Source organism: Oryzias latipes, chromosome 24 (genome assembly GCF_053564925.1).
Source record: "Oryzias latipes strain Hd-rR chromosome 24, Olatipes_Hd-rR_3.1".
NCBI lineage: Eukaryota > Metazoa > Chordata > Actinopteri > Beloniformes > Adrianichthyidae > Oryzias > Oryzias latipes.
In genome coordinates, this window is record NC_136260.1 from 10,707,679 (window position 1) to 10,734,350 (window position 26,672).

Here is a 26,672-nt window from a genome sequence, read left to right on the forward strand (position 1 = left end):
TTGTCTAGACTGACTTTTCTGTGTGATTGAGAGTGTAAGAGGTTCATTTATTGGAGCACAAACAGCAAAAACGTTTTGAATTTACTTATTTATGTAAACAAAAAAGGAAAATCATAAAAAGGAAAGTAGTTCATAGTTCAGTGTTGATCTGGATTCCAGCCGTACATGTACTTAAAGACCCACTCCAATGAAAATCCAGTTTTTGGTGATTTGAATATGTTCTTGTGGCATTTTTCTGATAATGGAGGACATGCAAGCTGAAAATTTCAGAAGTCGAAAAAAAAAAAAGGCTGTTGGAAAAAGCTGTTGGGTGTGACATAGAAGCTAATATCAGCGGGCCACAGGCTCCATGCTCCTCTGGATAGCTCTAATATTGCTCTGTATTATTGTTGCATCGGTAATGATGGGAAATGGGGTCGGGCTCACTCTGCATTAACAGCTTGGAGGGGAATTTCTAATGTAATGCTGCCGCTTTGCAGAAACTATCCTAAAAATTACACATGCTTTTTTTTCTCTTTTGGCTAAAAACTGCACAATCATAATCAAAAGACCACTGCTATGAAAATAGATCAAAAGATGATTTGAGTGGGGCTTTAATGAAGTGTCAACATGACTGTATGTCATGTTTCTTCCAGCAACGAGAAGCAGTCTGTCCTTGAGCTAAAAGCTGACCCTCAGCTTTACCAGTAGAAAGATTTTGAAAGGAAACTCGCAGCAGCGTTCAACCAGCTTCCGCTGGAATCTTCCTTGGCTGCTGTGCGGGAAATTGCTCTGTCCACTTCCCTTTCCGGACTCTCCTCTTCTTCAGGGAGATAATCTGGGAGGGCTGAGTTCTGTGGTACCTCTGTCCCAGCAGGATTCAGAGGGATGTAAACCTGAAGAGATGATGAAACAGGATTTAAGAATATTAGTTATTCATTTTTTCTTTAGCAGATGATCTGTAAATGTAACTCACCTCTTCTCCGGTCTCATTCTTCACCACTTGTTGGGCTGACAGCACCTTCGTGGCAGCGATTGCTGTTGCCAGGTTCTGTAGGCGAAGGAATTGTAGAAAAAAGGTTTGTTGATCTTGAAAAGCTTTGAGAGAATTCTACCTAGTTCCCGTTTGTTACCTCGGTGGGAAGGTCCGAGCGAATGCGGACCGTACATCTCTTGGAGGCCATTTGGAAAGTAAAGCTGATCACTCCTTTAACAGTGAGCAGAGCCTCTTCACACAAGCTTCGCTGCTGCTGGAAAACAAGAAAAGGTGGAGGAGCGTTAAATCAGAAATGCCTCTGAAAGTAAATGAATCTCTAAAAGCCTCCAGTCTTACTGTGCTGTCCAAGCCTTGGATGTGCAGCGTGACGGACTTGGCTTTTTTACTGGAGGAGTTGATAAAAAACTGTGGCTTTTTTCTCCTCTGCCGCTCTGGTGTGCGGGGTGCAGGATTAGCAGGCTGACTCAGAATGTTATAAACCTCTTTAGCTAAGGCTGTGATGTCGACGGACAGTTCGTCTCTACATGGAGACAAAAAAAAAAAACGTTCATTTTGGATTTTTGTAACAATACATCCTTACTTTTACAAGTTTTGCTGAAAATATCTCACCTTCCAATAAGATTTTCCAAGCTCACCATCATACCCAGTTCATTCTTCATTGTGGTGATGTTTGGAGTCAATTCTGCCAAATACCGAAGGGTCTTAAAATAGAAAACAAACATTTAAAAACTTTTTTTGTATAAACTACACACATTAAATATGAGCTAAAACACACATTTAGATCATTTTCTAGTCCAGATTTGTTTTATCAAAGAATATTTGGGCCCAATACAAACTAACATGATTATGTCCATATTACAGATTGCTTTTCACCAAGTTATTATACTTTTTTGTAGATGGAATCTTTTAGTTTGACATGTTTCCATAGCTATTCCTAACATTAACCTGTTTAAAAAAAAATCCATCAGACTGAATTTATTTACTCACCATATAAAAATAAAAAAACAATCTAGCCACAGGGGTTGCAAGCCAGTAACTTCTGTGCCGGTCCCAAGCCCGGATAAATAGAGAGGGTTGCGTCAGGAAGGGCATCCGGCGTAAAAATTGCCAAAATAACCATGCGAATCATCCACAACACTTTAGACATACCGGATCGGTCGAGGCCCGGGTTAACAACGACCGCCACCGATGCTGTTAACCTACAGGGTGTCGGTGGAAATTTGACTACTGTTGGTCGAAGAAAGAGGGGAGGCAGAAGGGTCCGTTGCCAGAGAGAGAAGGGAAAAGGCAGGAACATAGGTTTGAGAATAGGGACTCTTAACGTTGGCACAATGACAGGGAAAGGCAGAGAGCTGGCAGACATGATGGAGAGAAGGAAGGTAGATGTACTGTGTGTGCAGGAGACAAGGTGGAAGGGCAGCAAGGCACGTAGTATTGGAGGAGGATACAAACTTTTCTATCATGGTGTTGATAGGAAGAGAAACGGGGTAGGAGTGATTCTGAAGGGGGAGTTTGTAAACAGTGTTCTAGAGGTGAAAAGAGTCTCAGACAGGATGATGAGCCTAAAGTTAGAAATTGAAGGGGTGATGGTGAATGTAGTCAGTGGGTATGCGCCACAGGTTGGCTGTGAGTTAGAAGTGAAGGAGAGATTCTGGAGTGAGTTGGATGAGGTCATAGAGAGTTTTCCCAGAGGAGAGAGAGTTGTTATTGGAGCAGACTTTAATGGGCATGTTGGTGAGGGCAACAGAGGTGATGAGGAGGTGATGGGCAGGTTTGGTGTGAAGGAAAGGAATCTGGAGGGACAGATGGTGGTGGACTTTGCGAAGAGGATGGAAATGGCTGTAGTCAACACTTACTTCCAGAAGAGAGAGGAACATAGAGTGACATACAGAAGTGGAGGTAGGAGTACTCAGGTGGACTACATCCTATGTAGACGAGGTCATTTGAGAGAGGTTAATGACTGCAAAGTGGTGGTAGGAGAGAGTGTAGCCAGACAGCACCGCATGGTGGTGTGTAAGATGACTCTGGAGGTCAGGAAGAAGAAGATAGGGAAAACAGAAAAGAAGACCAAGTGGTGGAAGCTACAGAATGAAGAAACTTGTGAGGAATTTAGGCAGAAGTTGAGGCAGGTCCTGGGTGGTCAGGATGAACTTCCAGATGACTGGGAAACTACAGCAGAGATTATCAGGGAAACAGGTAGGAAGGTGCTAGGTGTGTCATCTGGAAAGAGGAAAGACGGTAAAGAGACTTGGTGGTGGAATGAGGAAGTACAGGAATGCGTCCAGAGGAAGAGGTTGGCTAAAAGGAAGTGGGATGTAGAAAGGACTGAGGAAGGTAGACAGGAGTACAAGGAAGCGCAGCGTAGAGTGAAGAGAGAGGTGGCAAAGGCCAAACAGAAAGCTTACGATGAGCTTTATGACAGGTTAGACACAAAGGAAGGAGAGAAGGACTTGTACAGGCTAGCCAGACAGAGAGACAGAGATGGGAAGGACGTGCAACAGATAAGGGTGATTAAGGACAGAGATGGAAAGGTGCTAACAACCCAAGAGAGTGTACAGAAAAGATGGAAGGAGTATTTTGAGGAGCTGATGAACGAGGAAAATGACAGGGAAAGAAGGGAGGAAGATGTGGTTGTTGTGGAGCAGGAAGTAGCAGAGATTGGAAAGGATGAGGTTAGGAAGGCTCTGAAAAGGATGAAGAGCGGAAAGGCCGTTGGTCCTGATGACGTACCTGTGGAGGTATGGAAGTGCCTAGGAGAGACAGCAGTGGAATTTCTAACGAGGTTGTTCAATAGGATTTTAGAGAGTGAGAAGATGCCTGAGGAATGGAGGAGAAGCGTTCTGGTTCCGATCTTTAAAAACAAGGGTGACATGCAGAACTGCAGCAACTATAGAGGAATAAAGTTGATGAGCCACACAATGAAGCTGTGGGAAAGAGTAGTGGAAGCCAGGCTTAGGAAGAAGGTGGAGATTTGTGAGCAGCAGTATGGTTTCATGCCCCGTAAGAGCACCACTGATGCCATTTTTGCTTTGAGAATGTTGATGGAAAAGTACAGAGAAGGTCAGAAGGAGCTGCATTGTGTGTTCGTAGATTTAGAGAAGGCGTATGACAGGGTGCCAAGGGAGGAGCTGTGGTACTGTATGAGGTCGTCTGGAGTGGCAGAGAAGTATGTCAGAGTAGTTCAGGACATGTATGAGAGAAGTATGACGGTGGTGAGATGTGCTGTAGGTCAGACAGAGGAGTTCAAGGTGGAGGTGGGACTACACCAAGGATCAGCTTTGAGTCCTTTTTTGTTTGCTATGCTGATGGACAGGCTGACAGACGAGGTAAGACAGGAATCTCCCTGGACAATGATGTTTGCGGATGACATTGTAATTTGCAGTGAGAGTAGAGAGCAGGTGGAGGAACAGCTAGAGAGGTGGAGGTTTGCTCTGGAAAGAAGAGGTATGAAGGTCAGTCGTAGTAAGACAGAATACATGTGTCTGAACGAGAGGGATCAAGGTAGAAGCGTTAGGTTACAGGGGACTGAGGTGAAGAAGGTGCAGGAGTTTAAGTACTTGGGGTCAACAGTTCAGTGTGATGGGGATTGTGGAAAAGAGGTGAAGAGGCGAGTGCAGGCAGGTTGGAGCGGTTGGAGGAAAGTGTCAGGAGTGTTGTGTGACAGAAGAGTGCCAGCAAGACTCAAAGGAAAGGTGTACAAGACAGTGGTGAGACCAGCTCTGCTCTATGGGTTAGAGACGGTAGCAGTGAGACAGAGACAAGAGGCTGAGATGGAGGTAGCAGAGATGAAGATGTTGAGGTTCTCCTTAGGAGTGACCAGGTTAGACAGGATAAGGAACGAGTACATCAGAGGGACGGCTCATGTTGCCTGTGTTAGCGACAAAGTCAGAGAAGCCAGACTGAGATGGTTTGGACATGTTCAGAGGAGGGATAGTGGATATATTGGTAGAAGGATGTTGGAGATGGAGCTGCCTGGCCGGAGGGCAAGAGGACGGCCAAAGAGGAGATATATGGATGTCTTAACAGAGGACATGAAGTTGGCTAACGTTAGGGTAGAAGATGTCCATGATAGAGTGAGGTGGAAAAGGATGATTCGCTGTGGCGACCCCTGATGGGAAAAGCCGAAAGAGAAAGAAGATAAAAATAAAAAAACAAGTACTGTATTATTTTTTACTAGTTTGGAAATTATTGATTTATGAAACTTTAGTAGTCGTTTCACACTGAACCCAAGGAAATTAACCTGCAAAGTTGCAAACAGCACTTCTGCATCCTGGTGGTCCAGGAACAGAACCAGCCCGGGCAGGCAGCCCTGATCCTGGACTATCGCCTCTCGGTTCTGTGGTTCCGAAGCCAGATCCCGCAGCTGACACACCACCGACAGTGCATCCATCATCTTAGTGCACGAAGATTGCCTAAAATTCAGAATACAGATATAATCGGTGCGAAACGTTAACATAAACTAGTAGGATGTAAAAATTAACACGAGGACTTCTTGTTTGTTAGCTAGCTAGCTTAAGCTGCGCGGCTTAAATTACAACATCACCATGTTCATTGTTTGTTGCACAGTTTGCGTCACAGATTTTAACTATATTGTAAATTCTGGAGAGAAAAAACCACAGTTAGGAAATCGGATAAATAAATCAAAGTGATGTTTTGAATGTTTCTTACCCTGGAAGCGAAGCAGTTTGTTCCGCAAAATACAAATTTGGTGCCCCTTTAGTCCCCGTTACGTGATTGGCTAAGGATGTTGTAGATCGCCTGCTACTATTGGCTACTTTTTTCTCCTCTGTAATCAGAGCCAATCAGAGGCGACTTCACTGCTGCGGCTTTATTTGACTTCACAGCTTAGCATCCCGGACGCGTGAGTAAGAGAAGTACTGCGAGTTATCGTTTTCAACTATTTTAGACCGAAGTCACCATTTATAAATAGCAGATTTCACAAAAAAACAGCAAAACGGTAAGCCTAAACATATTCCTATCTTATTTTGTTGGTTGACAGTAGCGCAGTCGGTGTGAAGCTTGATTCTTGCCGTGCTCATATTGGCGCTGCGGAAGCTGCTGCTTTGCTCAGGTCAAACACTGCGTTGAACTGATCAGGTGTGCTTTAAAACCGCAGGACTGTCGGTTTAGGCCAGTGTGACTCCATTGATCAGTCTTGCAGTAAACAGCATTTCCTGTAAAATGACATCCAATTGTCAAACATATATATCTCAATTTTTTGGAACCTCTTGTCTTAGCGGTACATTACATACAGCTTTTTGTTGGGATGTTTCACAATCAGTTTTTTTTAATCTACCTACTACTAAAGTCGACATCTGATTGAATCCTTGCAATAATAATCAGATGGTCCTGCTTGTTCTCAGAATGGGACTTTCCCTCTCATTTATAAGGTTTGTAGCCTGATGTGATGCAATTGCATGTTGACTTCTGCATCTGCTGTGTCTTTGTAGGCCCTAACAATGTGAGGCAGTGGCGTCCTGTGTTTTGGCATCTCTCTAGTTCAGTCAGCAGAAAGAGGATCCGTGCAGTCATCAGCTGCTGCAGAGGAAAGTCTTTGCAATGTCTCTATTGGAGGATGTTGTATATGTGCTGCGCACAGTGCTGGAGTATTTTGGCGTACCTCCAGACATGGTAAGTCAACACACTTACTTCTTTTATAGTTGTATTATTATTATTTAGTATTCCCTGATTGATTGTTTTCTCCTCATTTTAGTTGGACCCCGTGTGGACCAGTCAGCTGTGTGGACAGTATCGCAGCATTATAAGGATGATTGGGACCAACCTCCCTCTGAAGCCCCCCCCACGTGTCCATTTTCAGGTGTTCATAAGTCTTCGATCACTCCCGTTTTTCAGTGTAAATCTGTAGTTACATTTTTAGCAAAACACATTTCCAGGCAACAAGAACCACAATTATTGTAGGTAACAAAACTACTGTATTACTAAAATGCATAGGTATTTAATTCATTATTTAGACTGAGCATCATTCCTAAAATGTTCATGTCAACACTATTTGATTCAGATTTTTGAACAATACCTTTTGATTCTGATCAATTGCATCATCTCAAGTAGCTTAATTTAATTTTTTATAGTGTTGGCTCTGCTCGTATGATCATCTTATAAAGAAACAAGCACAACAAAATGAACATTCAATTTAAGGCCCGTACACACCGGGACGAATATTCGCCAGGCGTTATTCGCCAGCGTTTTTCGCCACGTCTTTTGTGTTCACACCCAGGCGATTTTCGCTGACGATGAGCCGACCGAACATGCAATTTCATTCCCTGACATGAGATGGCACTTAATGTAAACAGAAATACTCCTGTACACAAGGTGGCGCTGCGCAACTTTACGATTCTTAAAGTCGCTTTTCACTCAGAAGAAGAGAGCAAGTATTTACGCGCTTGTCAGAATCATACAAAGAAAACATGAATATTTCAAGCATCAGTAGCTCCAACTGGTGCTTGGTAAGGGGATATTTAAGAATGTCCGTCATTATTTCTTCGCGGCAGTGTAGACGCTACTCGGCGTCTATCTTCTTCGCTGGTATGTGTGCTCAGCAAGGCAGTTTTGTGTTTGAGCGCCCCCAAGTTGTGTTTTACTGTAACTTCAGAAGCTCCAGACACGTGTGCAAAAGCGCCATTCTCATTGGTCGAATAGATTTCGACGCGACGCGTCGAAAAAAAAACGAACCCGAGGCGTTTTTTTTTTTTTTGACGCTTTGGCGCTTGGCGTTTTTTCGCCTCGGTGTGCACACTCACATTGGTGCCCTTTGTTTAGTCACGAGGCGTTAAACGTCGGCGAAAATCGCCGGCGAAATTCGTCCCGGTGTGAACAGGCCTTAACTCAACATATCAGTTACTACCACTGTTACTTAAGTTCAAGCAGCACAAAATAATATGGTAAATGCGAGGTTTTCCCTGGGTAACAAAATCTGGTTTTAAACGATTTTTGAAAATATTCTAGACCAGTGTTTTTCAACCAGTGTGCCGCCGCACACTAGTGTGCCGTGGGAGAGGGTCAGGTGTGCCGTGGGAAATTACCCATTCACTGATGTAAAAACATTTACCATCTCCAGGATATCAGCTCTTTGTTCATCCAAACAGGTCCTGATAAAACACTAGTAGTTAGAAATATGAAAGATCTTAACATACTTTTTTCTTTGTGTTTATTTTATTAAAGACACTTTGATAAGAATGACGGTACCACGATTTCGCTGCAGCTTCAGCTCTGTTTTTGGAAAGGTCCCGTCCATTCAACTGTCCCCACCAATCATTCTTGGGGGCTTAATCACATGTTATCAGTCTGACCAATCAGAAGTGGGTAAAGTCTTTACTTCTTTGTCCCGATTTAGCTCGTAAAGTCTCTCAGTTCTAACAAAAACACCAGCTAAAGCTCGTCTTTAGCGGTGTAGCTTTCCACAGAATCCGGTATCAGACTGTGGAACAAGTGAACAAAACAATGAAGCTCAGAGAAGCGATGTCCGACCGTTTGCGCACTACATCTCCCATGATGCATTGGGTTAAAGTGACAGCGTCTCAGCGCACAATGAGATCTGTTGTTAAACGTCTTGAAACCACATCAAACACACATCAAACAGTTTTGAAATCTTCTAACTTAACTTTTATTACATCTTTTAGAAAAAAACAGCTGCAACTTTCAGCTTTTTCTGCCACAATGATCACAAAAATGCATGTGAGGTTGTGGAGGGACTGTAGATCAATACAGACTATGAGTTTCTCCTTTTTTTTAAATTTTTGGATGCTGGTGTGCCGCAGGATTTTTGTCAAGGTTAAAGTATGCTGTGGCTCAAAAAAGGTTGAAAAACATTGTTCTAGACGTGCTCGTTTAGTGCTTAAAAAGTTTCTAAATTGATACCCAACCCTGCAAATAGAAAGAAATGAAGAAAAGGACATGCACGTTTTCATGTCATTTTATGAGATGAAAGCAACAGATCTCCCCTTTTTTTTACATTTTCAATTTTCTTTACATTTCTTCTTGTGTTAAATCTATTCCCATTGGAGACTACAGTATGCATTTCTTTAACATTAGTATAATATATCCATTTTTTGCCTCAGATCCCCTTGGTTGCTAACATGCTGCATGATGTGGATGCCACAGGGGACACACCGGCCATCCCCTCTTTGGCTGACATCATGTGGGTGTTTGAGGACAAGGGGGACAGTTTTGCTAAAACTAGGTAAGAAAACAAACAAAAGTAAGTTAACAAAGAAGAAGAAAAGCACAACAGCATGGTTTGTTTGTGCTTTTTCATCTGAATATTCTCTCTTACTTTGTTTAATTTTAATTTACGTATAATATATGTTATGTCGTAATAGTATATGTGGGTGTAGATTCTTCTTGTTGTTAAATGTTATTACTTTTGCATTTTTGCACATTTTAAATACCCATCATTCTTTTTGCACATTACTGGTGTTCTTTTTTCTCTATTTTGCACTGAACTGCTGTAACAATTGAATTTCCCCTACGTGTGATCAATAAAGAATATCTCATCTCATTTTTATAGGATGCATTTACCCCCAAAGAAGCAGAATTGCATAAATGCCATTCAGAATGACTTGGAGCCAAATATTGTTCATAAAAAAGAAAGGTCTGCTGGCCATGCAGCAGATCCAGAAACACTGAAGAAGATCTCAGCGCTGGAGAGCGAACTGCTCAAACTGCGGGCTCAGATAGCCATGATTGTTACCGCCACCCCAGGCGCGGGTAAATAATTATTTGCAGAGTTGAACTGTCTTTTATTAAATGTGCATACACATTAAAGGTGAAAACATTCTTTCAATTTTTAGATCAAACAGAGTCCCATAATGCCCCACTAGTGTCCCTGACGTCGCCTCTGCCGCTTCCAGCTCTCACCTCCACTCCTCGCTCCGCTCCTGCTCCTCCTCCTCCTCCCCCACCACCTCCCCCTTGCCCAAGCTCCTCCACCGACACACTGGATGTGATGCAGCTGATCAGACAAAACAGGAAGAACAAAACTGTTAACGGTCAGCTGCAGCCACACAACAAAGAATCTGAAAATAAAGGGATGCCCTCCATGATGGATGTTTTAAAGAACTTAAATCAAGTTAAACTGCGTTCAGTACAAAGGTAAATACTAAGCTGCAAAAGACTCAGTACAGATATATATATATATATATATATATATATATATATATATATATATATATATATATATATATATATATATATTTACTTTTACTGCAACAACTGAAGCTCATTCCTTGTCTTTAGATCACCAGGAGGAACGCCGGTCGGGGGGAGGCGCAGTAAGGGAGGAGCCGCGGTGCTGAGTGACCCGGCAGCTCTCATCGCTGAGGCGCTAAAACGGAAATTTGCACAGCATCGCCATAACACATCCTCCGACAAAGAGAATTCACGGGAACTCTCGCCTTTCGGCAGTCCAGAATCCCCCAAGGTGTAATTCTTTTATCACTATTATCATTTTTGACACACCAGAGCTCCAAAACATGTCTTTTCAGGTGCTAACCTTCATTCCTCTGCTCTAGGTTTCTGTCCACTTCAGGCGCAGTCAGGGACGGCGCCACTTCTGAGCCATTACATTGTGACTCCAATATTTAAAGGCAATAGCAGGTTCTAACTGCATGTGTTCACACAGACGTGCCTCTGAGTGGATTTCTGCTGAAGCTGCTGGTTACGGGTCATTTTTTGCTCTCTGTTTTTCTGCTCTTTTCCTTGTGTTTTTGTTTATTTGATGGGGTTTTGGGTTTAATGTCATCCATGCTGGCTCTGGACATAAAGGTTTTTGTCCTTTGAAGTTTGCTGTTTTAGAAGTTGCGGGTAAGTTTTGGATTTAAGCCAGATTTCAGATTCTCTGAGCTGTATTCTATGCAATTTTTTAAAAAAGTTGTTTCATTTTATTAAAGAATCTAAATGGACTTTTTCCAACTTTTTATGTGACTGATACTTCTTCATTTGCCCATGGTTAGTCTTAAACATTATTTAGCTAAAATAGTGCTTTAAAATTCACTTAATTGTGATATTCTCTTCAATCTGGCGCCAAAGAAAAAAAAAGTTCAGTTGTTTTAAGGTTGTGACTGTAGTATATCTTTTCTCACTAGCAAACTTAAGTTATTTCACTGGTGATGCTTGACTTTGAGCCACAATTGCCTTTTAACAGGAATTATTTCAGCTCTCCTTTTAGCTCTAGATAGGTTTATGTCTTTTCCAACTTGCCACATTTTTGTGAAATCAGGGTTTGGTGATGTCAATTTCTGCCCCCAAGAAATCTCACCACTTCCTTAATAGAGATATTAATTTTTATAGGCTATGACTTCCTTTAACTTGTTTTTATTTTAACATAAATTTTTAGGCTTTTTCAATATCTTTGACTTTTAATTCAAGAGGAGAGAAAAATAATTTGGTAATATTAATTTAGACTAATTATAAGGAAGAAAACCAGCCAATGTCAACCCACTTAGACAAGAAAAGAAAGCCACCAACCATAATTTTATTTAGCCTTTCAGCATTTATGTAAACTTTTATTCATATCAGGATTATTTTTTCAGAATTCAAATGTAGTGGAATCTCGTCTTGCCATCTTCTAACATGAATATTCAGCGAACAAAACTAATGTTTTGGTCATCCTTTATTTTGCCTTAGTTGATACTGCTTTTAATTTTGTGTGGGTACACAAAGATGACAGTCAATGTTATAAAGTTCAAAATAATTACTGTATTTATTAATTTTTTTGTAATTTCCTACTGAAATGAGGGATCTCAAATAATACAACTCAGAATAATTTACCTGATAGGGCGGCATCCTTGCCACAGTATCAATTAAATTTGGTTTCAGTTTGTTACATTACAATTTGACTAAAGATTCCACACAATTTAACCAATACATTTTCAATATTATCATTTACAACCTATTGAGTTCAGTTCAAAAACATGGTTGTTATGTAATTTGCAATTCACACTAAAAAAGGGACAATGTCCATTAAGAAAAGTAGGAACTCTTATACTTGAAACTAACAATAGCTGGTTTTGCCTGAAATATATTCTAACAGTCACGGTAAGTTACTGAATTAGCCAATAACCACTCATTAGTTAAGAAAAAACAATTTTTATTTTTACATGTTTTTTAGAGACCAAAAAAATACACCTAAACGCAGTTCAGATTATATGGGTTTCATGTTTGTCGGTGAAGGTTTTTTGGATGTTGGAGTTTAGAATCATGTTTTTCTGTCATTAATATTTAAATACAGGCCAACACTGAGTTTTGAAATAATTCCAAATGCATCTATGAAGGCAAATGACTAAAATGAAACACAGTTGTGACTGTAGGTGTCAGCCATGTGGAAGCATGTGATTCAGTGTGTGGAGCTCTGCAGCCTGACCCACTTTTTCAGTCACTGGTAAAAACACTGACATGTGGTTACTGTACCAGATGCTCCTGTTATAGTGCAGATCTTCCTGATTTGTCAGATAATCTTTTATTCAAAAGATTAACTTGTGACTCAGAGACCAACATTTGAAAATTGAAAATAAACAAAAACTGGATGGAAGATTATTTTTGTGCATGACTTTGGGAAGAAAGCTCCTCAAAAAGGACAGGATTGTGTTAACAAAAACTACCTCAACAGCCTCACGCGTGACTTTTAAGCCCATAACCTTTTGTTAGTTGGGTCGCTGATGCTCTGTGAAGGAAGCATGTGTTTTTAGTTCCAGAAAAATGATTTCCTGCCGCTTTTTTTGCTACAGAAGAGTGTGAAACAGAAAAACTGTGCCCACTGTCATTTGTGGTTCAATTTTTGTTTAAATATTGTGTTCCTTCACTGTTAAAGCCACATGAAAGTATGTGGATTGACTGGGTTATTGGTTAAAGCTAAATAATAATGCAGATTTGCAACATGATAAAATCTTAAAAACATAATAAATTACTTTTATGTTTCACTACTTCTTTTGCTTCTTTTTTCATATCCTGGCAATCTTTTGGCACCTTACTACCCCTACAGGTGAAACCGAAAATTGCAGTTCCTAAAGCAAGTCCCCCAGTAAGTAAAATTTGTCCTGCAGGGGTGTTTAATTTTTGTTTTAATCCTTTTTTGTATTTATGACATTATGAAAAAGTGTACCATAAATGTTTATTTAATTCCAGTATGTTTTTAAGCTGCTGTAAAGATTCTTGCAAAGAAAAATTTTATTTTGCTTTGGCATTATTTGATTTTCGTTATATAAATTAGAATTTACTCCGGCCAACTCAAGTTTCTGAAATTGAGCGGAACAAAGTAAGTAGAGTTCATTCCATCCTTGGGTCCATCAACCTGTCAATCAAAAAAAAAAAATCACAGATTTTGCACAAATATTGCTTTTGGCAATCATCATTACTGTTTATTAATGTGAACATTTGACTGGGAAAAGATAGAAACACTCAACATTTTGGAAGAAAAACATGTTGGGGTTTAACTGTAGAACATTACTTTTCTTATTCATGGGAGGAAAAGACAAATATAGCCAGTCCTGGAAATGGATGGATGGATCTTTTTCCACTTTTACATAGACCTAATCGCTGGATAAGTTCATTTTGTTGATTGAACTGTTAATTAACTAGCCACAACAGTCAGATGAAGTGAATCTGAGAATTATGAAGCTTTGTAATATGAATAACTTGCTCGATTATTGTTTGAATAAATGACTCAATACGCTCTTTATTGAACAAGCTTAAAAGAAAAGCAACAATGTACTTGAGTAAATATTGCCTAGCAACATTTTTTCATCATCTAATAGTTCTTTATCTCCTATCTTGTACTTTATCTAATAATTAGTTGCAATCAGCATCTTGAGAGTGATTTGAAATAGTCAAGGCTGAGCGTAGTGTGACTGCATGTGACTGCTTCCCAAGGGGAAATTTCTGTGGAAAAGATGACATCTACAGAGGAATACGCTGTTTTGAAGAATGGCGAGGATCCTGCTCAGATGCTCCAAGCATCTGAGGACAACAAACTCCTCTCAGGTTCTGACATTCAAATATTTGAAATATTGAAAGCATCTTTTACTGGATTTAGGTGAGGTTAGCTGAGAGTCGGTTAATAATCAGCATCTTGTCATTGGTTATCAAGGACATTCAGGGTCAGGCTGAACTCTCTTAATGGTTCAGCTCAGGCCAATGAAATTCTTTCCTCGATCACACTGATGAGAATCACCTCTTTAGGTTAGTAATGGATAAGTTATTGTTGCATTTGCGTTCATCAATCATCAATTCCCATGCTTCTCCCGCCTTCTTTTCCTATTTCTTAAAGCGTTTCCAGAGAATTTTGCTTACATCTTCCCTCAGAAATCTCTCATTGTGCCATAGCCTCAGGCTGTTTAGTCATCAGGATGGAGAATTCTGAGAAACCTAATTTAAGGGAAACCTGTTTGAATGTTTTTGTGCCACCCAAAGCCTTGATGAAGGTTGACTGCATGTACCTCATTTCACCTTCAGGCAAGCCTTTCTTGTCCTGCTGTGGTTTTGAATCGGTTCAGGAATAAATTTGATTATTTGAGAGAGTTTATGGGTTTTATGAGGAAAATTATCATTTGATCAAGGTATGTATCAAAAATGTGGTTCTGTCTATTTTTTTCCCCCGAGGCTATCATTTTGAAATATTAACGATTACATCCCAAAGATGTTTATCTGCCTCTTTTTTTGGAAAATATAATTTCTTGTGATCTTTTATTTGGATGGTCATCCAAACATATTTTCTGTTGAAGCTCATGTGGGTTTGGAGGCACAGAAAAGGAGTTTGAAGCCAGTTGGAGGGAGTACATGCAAGCTTGGAGGGCAGAGGAGGGGCTTTTTAACTCAACAACAACACAGAGGGGAGTGAGAGTGCTGAGAGGATTGTGAATGCGGCAGAGGAAGGGAGTACACGCTCTGTGAAGAAGACAGGAAAAAAGACGGATTTTCACAATTCCCTTCTCTTTTTTTCCGCGTTTTCTTTGCTTTTGTGCTTCCGATTTTGCAGTCTTTGTCATTCTCCGGGATGTAAAGTAGCTGAATAGTTTTACTCTTCCTCTACAATGACTGCTTGACAGTTTTCTTGCGTCCACCATCCTTCCAGCACCAACATCACTTTGATCCAAGCTTTTTTTGCAATTCATCCATCCACCTCTGTGTGGTTTTGTACGATGCCAGTACTGGAGGGGCACTGGGGCTCGGATCTCAGGATGCGGGACTCTGGTCTTGGGGTCTGTCCAGAAGAACCTCCTGGTTCCCCGGAGTGGGGACCTCTGAGGACACCTCCTGTTACTTGCGGTGGCTTGTCACTGACCCTGGAGCTTCCCGCTCTCATCCGACAGCTCAGAGCAGCCTGGAGAGCCCGCAAGGGAGGTCCCTGCTCGAGGGAGAAAAGGCACGGCAGCACTTGGGTGGAAGCAGAAAAAGAGGTTGAGGAAGGAAAGCAGGATGAAGAAAACAGCCGTGCACATCTGGAAGGTAAATGTGCTTCTTTTAGTAAAGAACAGGACATAATCTCAAATTCGTTTAGCCTTCCCTGGTCTGCATACAGATAGTTAAACACAAAAAGGAGGAACTCCTTTGGTGCTTTATGTGCAAATCTGCAGGATTTTTCACCGGTTAAAGATACAAAGCACCCTGCCTTCTACCTTTTGAGTTTGGATGTCGCCTGACTCCAATCTTTGATGCACATTTGTGTTTTTTCACAAGTGAATGTGCAACAGATGAACTCAAAGGAGCTAGCCTGTGTCCATGTGTCTCCGTGTGTATTTGTAAGTGACGTGGGCAGCTGGTGGGACAGCTGAGCGGATGAGACGAGCTAATGAGAGATTTGACCAGCAAAGTCAAAACATCCATCTGCTGGATGTTGTGCAGATGTGCTGCTGATAATCTAGCTTGTTCGTTTGCACACAGTCCAATGTGACCAGAAAAGAGAACTTTAAAAAAAGACTTTTTGACAATAAGAATTTTAGGGTCATTTTACTTTTATCAGTGATGGAATTGGGAAGGCCAGATACAGTGGACACATCTCAAATATGGGAAAGTATTTCAAATGTAATGCTTTGATTCCAGTGTTGATATGTGAACCAGGACTGTCTATAAATGTGACTTAATAAAAGATGGGGGAAAAATTTAATTTCTTTGATTCAATGTTAAAGCCATAAATCCCATGTTAGGGAATTCCCTGTTAAGGCTGATGAAGGTTAAGAACTGAGTGTTCTTCACTGTGTGTGACTTTCCCCTTGAACTGTGATGACCTATTGTGATTCCCTATAGGCAATGAAAGGCTATCTACATCAAATTTGATCTGTTTATATGAAAATGTCAAGAAACTCAAGAGATAACATGTCTGTGCTGATAGTGAGTCACGATGACATTCATTGTAAAGACTATAAAGATCTAAAGTACAAAAAAAATTTGATGTATCCCAGTTCTACCATACCCCTCATTTAAATGTGAATGGAAATGGTCTAAGTTCTTGGTTTGTAAAAGGAAAAGGGTTATTTAAGACCATTTTAAAAAAACAGGTAGGAAGGAATAAATTACAACAGCAATTATTTGATCTTACACTTTGTCTTGTTCAAGTTTGCCAACTTTAGTGTTAACTTTTTTCCTAAATATGAGTCTTTTTATGATAATATGGTTTAGAATGAAGCATGTGTGATACAAATCTAACTTCAAATAAAGTGCTACGGCAAATCTCTGTCATAATGTAGCTTTATTTGAATTTTATAATAAAGACAATAAATACAGTTGATTTGAAGCGCTCAGTGAGTTCAATACTTTGACCTTTCTGACATAATCCATTCATAATCCCTTTGTGCATCTTCAAAACCCACTGAATCCCTTTCAGGGTCACGGGTCTGCTGGACCCAACCCAGCCAGGGTAAAGGTGGGGTAACCTTCAACAGGTCACTAATCTGTTACAGGGCTGCACTCTTACACACACACACCATGGGGCAATTTATAGTCACCAATTAACCCAAGAAGCATGTTTTTGGATGGGAGGAAGTGCCTGGAGAAGACCCATGCATGCACGGGGAGAACATGCAAACTCCACTCAGAAAGGTCCCAAACAGGATTTGGACCAGGGTCTTCTTGCAGCGAGGCAAGAGTGCTAACAACTGTGTATCCCCTTTGACAAAATATGAAGATAATTACATTTGGTTTAGGATATACCCATTTTACCCAGGGCACCTTGCTAAACATAACTTTAAACCTGCCAAAGCCACTTGGAGCTCTATTTGTTTTAAGATCCAAAAGAGGGCTTTTATTGTTCAAATTATGCAAAGCAAATTGAGGATGTTTGAACTTCTGGATGGAGGTGTAAATAATAAAACTTTAGCCAATCATTTTAAGAAATAATTTTACTTGAAACATGTTCTCAGAGAAAGTACAGCAGCAGAGAGATGTGCAGAATCCCTTTATGTCTCAAAGCATCTGCAGGTAAGAGGAACATTCTCTGCCAATTAGTATTTAGAACAGTTTGCATGTTATTGTCAGCTTGGCTTCATATGGCATCAGCGCAATTATATGTCAATTTTCAAAAGGGAAACCGCCCTTTAGCACAGCTTGTACAGCAAACACCCACAGACTCACCGAATCCAAACTGAACATATTCCTTTCAGTTCCTGGCATCTGCGTGCGTGGGTGATGTGATCTGAGAGTGATGTTGTGTTTTTGCATTCGGAAAAATAAAAAGATTTAACCTCATTTGCAAGTGTGTGTACACAAACAAAGCAGCTGTTAACACACGCGTGCTTCACAGCTTCTGACTGATTCATGGTTTTCATTCCGAATGACCCAGTTCTGAGCGACATGAAAACATTGACCTAGTTACCATGCAGTGCATTTGCGGAGAGAAAAGGAAACGAGGGAAAGGAGTGAGAGAAAGGATACTGCCATTAAGGGGGACGAGGGAAGAGGATGCAGTGATGGAAGGGAAGGGGTGCCATGAAATGAAAGAATGGAGAGACTTCAATCGAAAAGGGAACGGACAAAGCTGCAGGCAGGATTTTTGAGTCTAAACCTCTGTATCTCTGGTTTGTTTTTGTGGTGTTTTCCAAAAGATTCCTTCCTCATCCTGTCAGCCAAGTCCTTTTTTTTATTCTTCTTAAGCACATTTTAACAAGCTGAGTCACTTTCCCACATATCTATTTATTGAATTCTGTACACAAAAACAGGGAATTATGCCAATTTTCCGCAATATATTTGATGCACAGACACTTCTCCCTGTATAAAAAGACAATGGTTGCCTGTAGACTCACTGCTTTGGCAGCATACAGGGCCTGGCAGCTGCAGCAGGTTGCTACAGTGATTCCAAACCCATCAAGGGGTGCTTTTAGCATCTCTTATGCAGGAGTCATGGAGGTGATGTGAACTGGCAACCTTAGGGATATAAAACGCTCCAGTTCCCCACTGCTGATGTTTAAATAATTCAGTTTCCTCAGGTTTTTATACATATTTAAATGGAGATTTCACATGTGCACGTGTAGTTTGGCTCTTAAATAATTTTTTTTGTGCCTTGTTTTCCACTGGCTTTAGGGACATGGAATTCTGTCTTGAAATATTTTTTTTCTATTTTGCTGTAAACGTTTAAAATCCAATAAAATGTACAAGTGACATAAAAAAAAATAACTAACTTTTTTTGGGTAATTTTTCAATAACATCCAATGAAGTCTAAAAATAACAAAAGAAAAGTAACCCAAAACATTTTGATCGCAAATCCTAATGTTCAAATCTCCTCAAGAAGCGTTCAAACACGACTCCATATTGGCTGCTCGGTGCCGTGAAATCCATTTCCCATGAGCAAGTTTAGACCAGATGACAAGGCTTCCTTTGAGTCAAAGTTGTTGTGCTTCAACTCCAACATCTCTTCCTCCTGCTTTGATTAGAGGACACGTGTGCTCCAAAGTTCCTTCACAAAAAATTTGGTCACAAATATAACTTTTTTCTTTCTGTTTTTAGCAAAGAGCAGACTGAACACAGCCCATGCTGATGTGCTGCTGGCAAAAAGGCGAGGCTCCTACCCACCGATTGACTTGCACATCCTGAGAAGTATGTATCTAAAGAGCTTGTTTTGTGCTTAGGATGAGTTTATAGAATGTGTAAAAGTAACATAGAAGAACTCATGAGAGTTTTACTCCTTTTATTTTTGTGCAAATGTATCAAATAGAAAGTAGAAAAAAAAATCAAGACTGTTAATCAAAATGTTAGGACCATCAAAAAGTAGATTTTGCCTAAATCAATCCTTAGCAGGGTCTAGTAGGGTTTTGAAATGCTAAAAAAGAAAATGAGAGAAAGAGACAAGTAAGAAACTGTCAGATAGCAGTTAATTGAAAACAATGATTAAACTGGATTTGGCTGGTTGTCAGATGACCAAAAGTTTAAGAGCACTGCATGCAAATACATAGAAAAGTCCTACAAATTAAACAAAAATCTTTCCAAAAAAGACTCTTGCAGCTTTACCATTTTTGTTGCTATCTGTAACTGATGGTCATTTTTGTAAACATCTATGTTCTCTGTGTGATTCGGATCAGGGGAACACGCAGGTTGTTTCAAAAGAGAGCCAGAAGAAGCCTTTTATCAGGCGGGCATTGAGAACTGGAAAGCTCTCATGTTGTCATCACACAAGCATAAGCCCAAATCATGATGGCACCTCCTCATGTGCTCTTTAGAAGACATCCCAGGTGGGAATTCTTGGTCATGTCAGTAACACTGGAAGCCATCAGGATCATGAAGGTTAGCATTTTCTCTCTCGCAAAGCTCAAAGCATTGAGAACTAGTGATGGAGTGTGACGTCAACCATAGAAAACAACTTGCCTCTGGTTCCAATGAAATTATGGTATAGTATAGTTGCCATTTTTTTCAAGATATGGATGCCGCCATGTTGGAACCAGACTACGTCAGTGAGCAGCGATTGCTCTGAGTCGGTCTGAGTCATCATTTCCACGGCAACCACTCTCACCAATTAGGAGTGAGCTAGTTGGAAACCAAACAAGCAAATAGATGGTGTCGAGGCAAGGCCTTTGAAGATATTTTTCTTTTTGAAACCTTTTTCTTACAGATGTCATCAGATTTACTATTGCTTTACGTCTTCAAGGGGCAGCCAATCACGGCTCCTGACTTGGTGCCAGTGAAATTATGTTTCGTTTTCTGTACAGATTTTGTATTTATAATGTTAAGCCTTCGGATCCTTGAGAAATGACTGACAGAAGGGCTGGCGTTCTGCAAGAAGCATGGGAATGTTGCATAATAATCCAAACGTGTTCAAAGAGAGAAAGCTCCTTTGATTCCGCTCTCATGAGGTCTTAAGTCTGACCTTTCACATCTGTGCACAGTTCTTGTCTTTCAAAGGCTGCTGTACCTTTGATCAGTCCTAAACCAGCTTATTTCAGTTTATTTGCTGTTTTCTAACAAGCGTTTGCTCAAACAGTTTCATTCACGTTTCTTTGTTTTGCATTTCAAAACACTACTAGGACACTATACCCTAGAAACTAAACATTGCCTAAATTCTTGCAGTTTTTCAGCTGTTTGTACGGTTTTGATCAGGGCAGCATTGAATACTTTTCAATCAATTAAAAAAACGTGGACAATAAATAGAAATCAAAATGGTCAGAAATGTTAATCCAGTTAGCAAAACAGTAAAAAATATATTTTATATTAAATCTAAAAAAAAGTAAACAATATACAGTTTTTTTCTTAATCCAGATTTTTTTTTAAAGTTGCAAATAAAGGCATCTTGTCAGTGACTGAAGTCTTTTTTAAATTTCAGACAGCATCCAGTCTGGAGAAACTGAGTTCAGCACAAAGAGACAGATGAAGCACCTGCTGAGCATCCAGAGATGCTACCACACCTCCAGATTGCTGGGGGGCCTGGCCCCCCATGACTCCGGGTCGCTGTACTTATTGGACGATGATTACCTGGGACAAGCAGCTGTGAGGACACACACTCACAGAAACACAAACACTCATCACTGCATCAACACAGGCAGTGACAGCAGCCTGGTTTTCTTTCAGCACATGCTGTCAAAAGTCGGCACGTGGAACTTTGACATTTTTCTCTTTGATCGCCTTACAAACGGTGAGTTGATTTCTTATTTGTGATGGTTTCATTTTCTTATTGGTTACCTTTTTTTAACCTTCTAAAGAATATTGCACTTTTACTGTGAGAGATGTGGTTGAAAAGATGATTTTGTGTGCTTTAGGTAACAGCTTGGTGACTCTCATGTGTCATCTTTTTAATATCTACGACCTAATTCATCACTTTCAACTGGACATAGTCAAACTGCACAGGTTTTTCGGTAAGATGAAACATCCTTTACTCTTTTAACTGGTGAATATTTATATTTTGTGTGTTTCACAATCTGAAATTTCACATGTATTCAATAGCCAAGGGTTATCATTGCATTATTTAATCATTCCACGTCTCTCATTGAATTAAAATACTGTGGTGCAATTATGGACATTTAGAAAGGTAGGAAATTCAACCGCAGAGCCTTAATCTGTAAAACTGTGGGAGCTTTGTGTGAAATATAGCTGCCCTGAAGTCAGTTCAGGTGCAACAATATTCTTCCTCAGGGTTCACACTCACTGAAGCGGCTCTATGATGGCACTGCTTTGTCCTCAGTGAATTAAAGGGAGTGATGTGGTTTTGTTCTCAGAAATTCAGATTCATTTATGACGTCTTTTTTCCTCATAAGGATTAAAGTTTGTTTGATTTTAGCCCTTTGGGATCTCAATTTATTTTCTCTGTTGGTTATAAAATAAACCTTTTTCATTTGTGACAGCTCAAAGAGCTGAACATCTTAAATAAAAACAATGAAATTATGGAAGAATATACTCTGCATGTGTGAAATAAAATAATGATTTATTTTTCATATATTTAAAGAGAAAAAAAGCATTCTTTAAATCAATATTTGCAAACTGTTCTGGCACAGATTTTGTTGATTTGAACTCTTCTCCCATTTGATTAGGCATGGTGCAGAAGGACTACCATTCCCAGAATCCTTACCACAATGCCATTCATGCTGCTGATGTCACCCAAGCTATATACTGCTATCTGAAGGAGCCCAAGGTAAAAAAGAAATATCTGTACACACATCACATTTTTCTTTTGCTGATGTGCTATTTTGTGCTTTACTTTCAATGTACCAACACAAATTATGTATACATTCAAATAATAAATAGAAAATAAAATAGAATTCTAAAGAACTGCCATATTTCACCTCCCTACTGTATAGGATATCCCAACAATATAAATACATCTTTTTTAGAGGCCATTTAAGCTTTGATGAATGTATATTTGCGAAGAAAACTGTAATTTTTAAAATACATTTTACAAATTTAATTCAGTTGATTAAACATGGGATTTCAACTTCTACTTTTGTTACCTCAAACAATGAAATTATTATTATTATTTTCATGTCAACGGTGGACAATTTGTAATTTGTTCACTAGAAGGCGCTATTGCTTCCCTCCCCCAAACAAAGATTTAAACTTGACACTATCCTTCAATGCTAAAATAATGAACTATGTTACTCCGTATGTTCAATTATAAATAATTATTGTGATAAAGTTCTGTACATGATTTTATATGACTATAATTTTAGATTATGTTAGACTTTTAGTTTGTGTTCCATTTTTAAAAGAGCAGTTTTGTCTGCCAGCCTTTTGACACGGAGCTTTAAAATGCTCTTAAATCAGGGAATGAAGATCCATTTTTCCAATTCATTATATTTTGCAAATTAAAAATATTCAATAAGCAAAACATCTAGTTTTTTAAGTACAATGTTTTGTATTTGGATTAATGATATTTTTTTCATTTCACTGAAGAAAACTCAAACTAATGTCCATATCTATTTTTGACTTGGTAACTATTTTATTTTAGAAAAATTTACAATGTGTGCATTTTTTTAAGTGTTATTTTATAAAAGTATTTATTAAAACATGAAAAAGAAAAAAATGAATAGATTTTAAAGCAAAAACAAGAGTATATTATGATAGTAGTAGTTTTTAGATGGGGACAGCTTTGGCTGTGGGACAACATAAACTGGCGCCTTCAGAGTTAGGATGTGAGGTGTGAAGATTTCCCCTGTTCTCAACTCCATATTTGTGTTTTGCAGCTGGCAGATCAGCTGAGTCCTCTGGACGTGTTCCTGGGTCTGATAGCTGCAGCGGCTCATGACGTGGACCATCCAGGGGTCAACCAGCCCTTTCTCATCAAAACCAGACACCATCTGGCTTCTCTTTACCAGGTACCATCCATGTGTGGATTCAACCCTGCAGGTCTGTTTCCTAAATGCATTCCTGATGTTGCACATCCAGAACACATCTGTGCTGGAGAGCCACCACTGGAGATCCACTGTGGGCATGCTGCGAGAATCAGGACTGCTGGCCCACTTGCCAGCTGAGATCACGTAAGAATCCACACAGACGTGCGCTCCTCAGCAAACACAGAGATCACAGTTTCAGATAAATCTGGGGCTTTTTCGTCTTCAATCTCTGCAGGCGAGTGATTGAACAGCAGTTAGGCTCGCTCATCCTGGCCACAGACATCTGCAGGCAAAACGAGTTCCTGCTGACCTTCAGAGAGCATCTGGACAACCAGGACTTGGACCTTCTAGAGGCTTCACACAGACACTTTATCCTGCAGGTGCACAAACTGTCCACCTTAGAGTTCCCCAGAGGAAAGCTTTTATTTAATCCAGTCATGCCAATTTTCCTCCAGATTGCTTTGAAGTGTGCAGACGTCTGTAATCCCTGTCGGAGCTGGGAGCTGAGCCGGCAGTGGGGTGAGAGGGTGTGTGAGGAGTTCCACAAGCAGGGTCAGTGAGGATTTAGTTGAAATACATTTGTTGTATACTTGTCGTTATTATCTTGTGCATTTGCTTTGTTATTGGAGGTCACTTTAGTTACACAGACTTAGTTTTTTTTTACAGTAAGAAGGGAGTTCTGCTCCAGGGACCAACAGAACCATACAAGATGAACATTTCAGCCTTTTTATGTCCAAAAGTTAGTTGAAATTACCTAAAATGTGACAGATACAAATCTTTTTGTATCTGTCAAGCTATCCAAATGCAAAACTACATCTGTATTATTCAGATATGAGTGTTTTCATATTTTCTAGTGGTTTACGTTTCTTAAATTCTGTGTCACCTTTGCAGGTGAGCTGGAGAAGAAGTTTGACTTGGAGGTTAGTCCTCAGTGTGACCACCAGGTGGATTCTGTCCCAGCCATCCAATCAGGTGAGCAGAGCAACAAGGTAGCCATAGATGCCTTTATTACATAAAATATGAGAAGCAGTCTGTGTAACATTCATCACCATCGTGTTCCAGGTTTTATTTCTTGCATCGCTGAGCCGCTTTTTGAAGAATGGAACCGCTTTACTCACCCTAGCCTGCTCAGCCAAACCATGTTGGACCACCTGCACAAGAACAAGGCTCACTGGATCCGCCTGCTCAATCCAGGCACGCTTGCAGAAGAACAAACTTACGCCTGTGCTGAGAGCTGTGACGCTGAAAAAGGAGAAAGAAAAAACATCCCTTAAAAGTTCCTCTTCATTTTTGGGAAATGTTTTATCTTCAAACGTGGGAAAATCTAATTCCTGCATTTTTGCTGCCACACCTGGGAGCTCAAAGGCTCCAAAAATGGGAGCAGTTAGAGGATGGCTCCCTCTAGTGGAGCTGGAGAGTAATGTAGCACTGCAGGTTTAAAGGTAAGCGGGTGGAAAGAGATTCAAGGACAGGAATCTTAGTAGATAAAGGCACATACCTTTGCCTTTGTAACTCATGACCTGTGTTTTGAATGAAATTAGCAAGACTTGAATAGAATAAAGGGGCGGAGCCGAAAACAGAAGAGCAAAAGAGATATTTTTAAAGCTAAAAAGAAATAATCATAACTGGACTGGGATGGAAAATATCAATTTATGAAAATGTATGAAAAGGTTCTGTTTTTACTGAAATTCTGTAATTTTTAAACAACACATAATTCTCTTTTTATTGTTGTTTTTTCTAGCTCTTGAATGCTTCTCACACAGTATTTTCACCTTTTTCACAAATGTGGTTTTTCTAAAAAAAAAATTTTAAGCACTTTGCTGTCGAGCACTTTGCTTTACTTAAACAAACAAAATGTATTTTTTTTCTTTAACAACCTGTTTTGCAGCTGTCACTGAATGTTGTTGTACTTCAAGGCTCTTTCCTGATTGGTTGATCGCCCAGCATCAGGTTCAAAGTTAGCCTCACATCCTGCAAGCATTGCCAAGGTGCCAAAAATATTGCTATGAGACATCATTGCACTCTTACCTCTATATATTCCTCTCACAGATATTTCTGAAAACAGTAGCTGTGGCTTTATGCACCTCGACAGAACAGACACATCTGTTTTTATGTATTAAACCAATAAAGTTGCAGGAAATGACTATATGTTATGGTAAATATATTAAAAAATATATAATAATATATTAATATTTTTACTGTCTGAGCCACATGGAGGTGTCACTTGAAAGATGTTTAGTGTAATTGTAAATACAAGAATTTGTAATTGTGCACACATGAAGTTATGCTTAGTGCGTTTTACAGATTTGAGGTTTATCATCTTGAATTTTCCAAATCAACCAGACACTGAGGGGTTGTGTTTACAAAAACTATCAACCTGATAAATCGTAATTTTTTTTTTTACTACTTAAACTCTGACACTTCTACTGAAGTGCAATGATTTTTAAAGTATGTGGCCAAACTGGTAAAAAAGAAAGAAAAAAAAAGCAGAGGCTTTTGTTTTCTAAAGTTTACAATCAGTCCTGTTTTAAATGTGTTTGTCGTAAAACTTTGACAGTATAAATATCTCTTTTAAATCTGGAAATTTCTATGAGTCATTCATTAACAGATCTATTCAGCATTCCCAGAACTGCTTCCTGTTTAAATACCTCTAACAAAGAACAACTGTTAGATTAGCCCAGCAATACTGGTTTTTTGATGTGTTGAATGTTTAGATAGTAGAATAATGATTGATCATTTTTAAACATCAAAAAACTTCCAAAAACTCCAGATGCGAGTATAAGTTTTATGTCTGATTAAAGAATGAGCACTGATGCATAAATGCTCGCGTTCTCTTTTGTTCAGTTTTGAGTTGACCACTAGATGGCAGCATAACCCTCACAGAGGCTCAAAGATGGGAGGCAGTGTGAGAACCCCTCCATCCCTCCCCAAGGCAAGGCTGCTGCTTTGTTTACGGTCAAAATAAAACTTAAGTCATGCCATGAATCAACATGACAGCTCGTGTGATGTAACCGGAGCTTGGGGCCACTAGTTTACCTGTCAACAAAAACTACAAAGGGCAGGAGACGGACTGGCCGGAAGCACACAGGGCTGAGCTGCGTTCGGTTGTAGTTTGCAAAGTAAACAACCCAGAAGATGAACTTGAATGAGTCATGTTGTTAAATATTGAAACTAATACCCTGTTGCTCATTTTCTCTCCAGTTTTAAAGTAAACTGCATTTCCAAAAGCATTTCCAGAGAAACGTACGTTAGAAAAAAGGCAGGAGAAAACACAAGATGAATGATGGTACTTGAAGAGCAGAAGATAGATTGAAGGAGTAAAATAGAGTAGGAAAGAGCAAAGATAAGAGGGAAAGCACACAGGATAAGGAAAGTGCTTTCTGCAGATGCATGACACAGATAGCCAGCATAGCCATCATTTGCATGGCTCTGCAAATGATGGC

At 39.8% G+C, this 26,672-nt stretch overlaps 3 protein-coding genes across 8 annotated transcripts; 2 read left to right on the plus strand and 1 right to left on the minus strand.

Moving 5' to 3' along the window:
- Window positions 1-14: 14 nt before the first annotated feature.
- Window positions 15-5,808, minus strand: armc1l (armadillo repeat containing 1, like). Of its 4 annotated transcripts, none has more exons than XM_078943045.1 (7): window positions 5,645-5,808; window positions 5,217-5,388; window positions 1,586-1,677; window positions 1,313-1,496; window positions 1,113-1,226; window positions 956-1,030; window positions 15-875 (listed from the first exon to the last, which is right to left on the minus strand). In XM_078943045.1, exons 2-7 carry the CDS (start codon window positions 5,367-5,369, stop codon window positions 681-683), a joined length of 813 nt encoding a protein of 270 aa, XP_078799171.1. In that variant the 5' UTR covers window positions 5,370-5,388; window positions 5,645-5,808; the 3' UTR covers window positions 15-680. The 4 variants fall into 4 exon arrangements, with proteins under 4 accessions (XP_078799171.1, XP_011490102.1, XP_078799173.1 ...); XM_011491800.4 differs by having other exon boundaries at window positions 1,113-1,229; XM_078943047.1 differs by lacking the exons at window positions 5,217-5,388; window positions 5,645-5,808 and adding exons at window positions 1,964-2,015; window positions 2,126-2,206 and having other exon boundaries at window positions 1,113-1,229.
- On the plus strand, window positions 5,774-10,893 carry mtfr2 (mitochondrial fission regulator 2). 3 transcript variants are annotated; one of them, XM_020714421.3, is made up of 8 exons: window positions 5,774-5,837; window positions 6,427-6,607; window positions 6,690-6,794; window positions 9,052-9,173; window positions 9,501-9,700; window positions 9,784-10,084; window positions 10,229-10,412; window positions 10,504-10,893. In XM_020714421.3, exons 2-8 carry the CDS (start codon window positions 6,536-6,538, stop codon window positions 10,546-10,548), a joined length of 1,029 nt encoding a protein of 342 aa, XP_020570080.1. In that variant the 5' UTR covers window positions 5,774-5,837; window positions 6,427-6,535; the 3' UTR covers window positions 10,549-10,893. The 3 variants fall into 3 exon arrangements, with proteins under 3 accessions (XP_020570080.1, XP_004083754.1, XP_011490101.1); XM_004083706.5 differs by having other exon boundaries at window positions 5,801-5,933; XM_011491799.4 differs by having other exon boundaries at window positions 5,801-5,933; window positions 9,793-10,084.
- Window positions 10,894-14,756: 3,863 nt separating this feature from the next.
- LOC101164940 (3',5'-cyclic-AMP phosphodiesterase 7B) lies at window positions 14,757-26,050 on the plus strand. The gene is made up of 12 exons (XM_011491798.4): window positions 14,757-15,433; window positions 18,923-19,012; window positions 20,730-20,893; window positions 20,975-21,038; window positions 21,163-21,258; window positions 21,931-22,031; window positions 23,080-23,211; window positions 23,282-23,373; window positions 23,465-23,609; window positions 23,685-23,781; window positions 24,121-24,201; window positions 24,292-26,050. The coding sequence occupies exons 1-12, from the start codon at window positions 15,127-15,129 to the stop codon at window positions 24,501-24,503; spliced, it is 1,581 nt and encodes a 526-aa protein (XP_011490100.1). The 5' UTR covers window positions 14,757-15,126; the 3' UTR covers window positions 24,504-26,050.
- The last annotated feature ends 622 nt before the right edge of the window (window positions 26,051-26,672 follow it).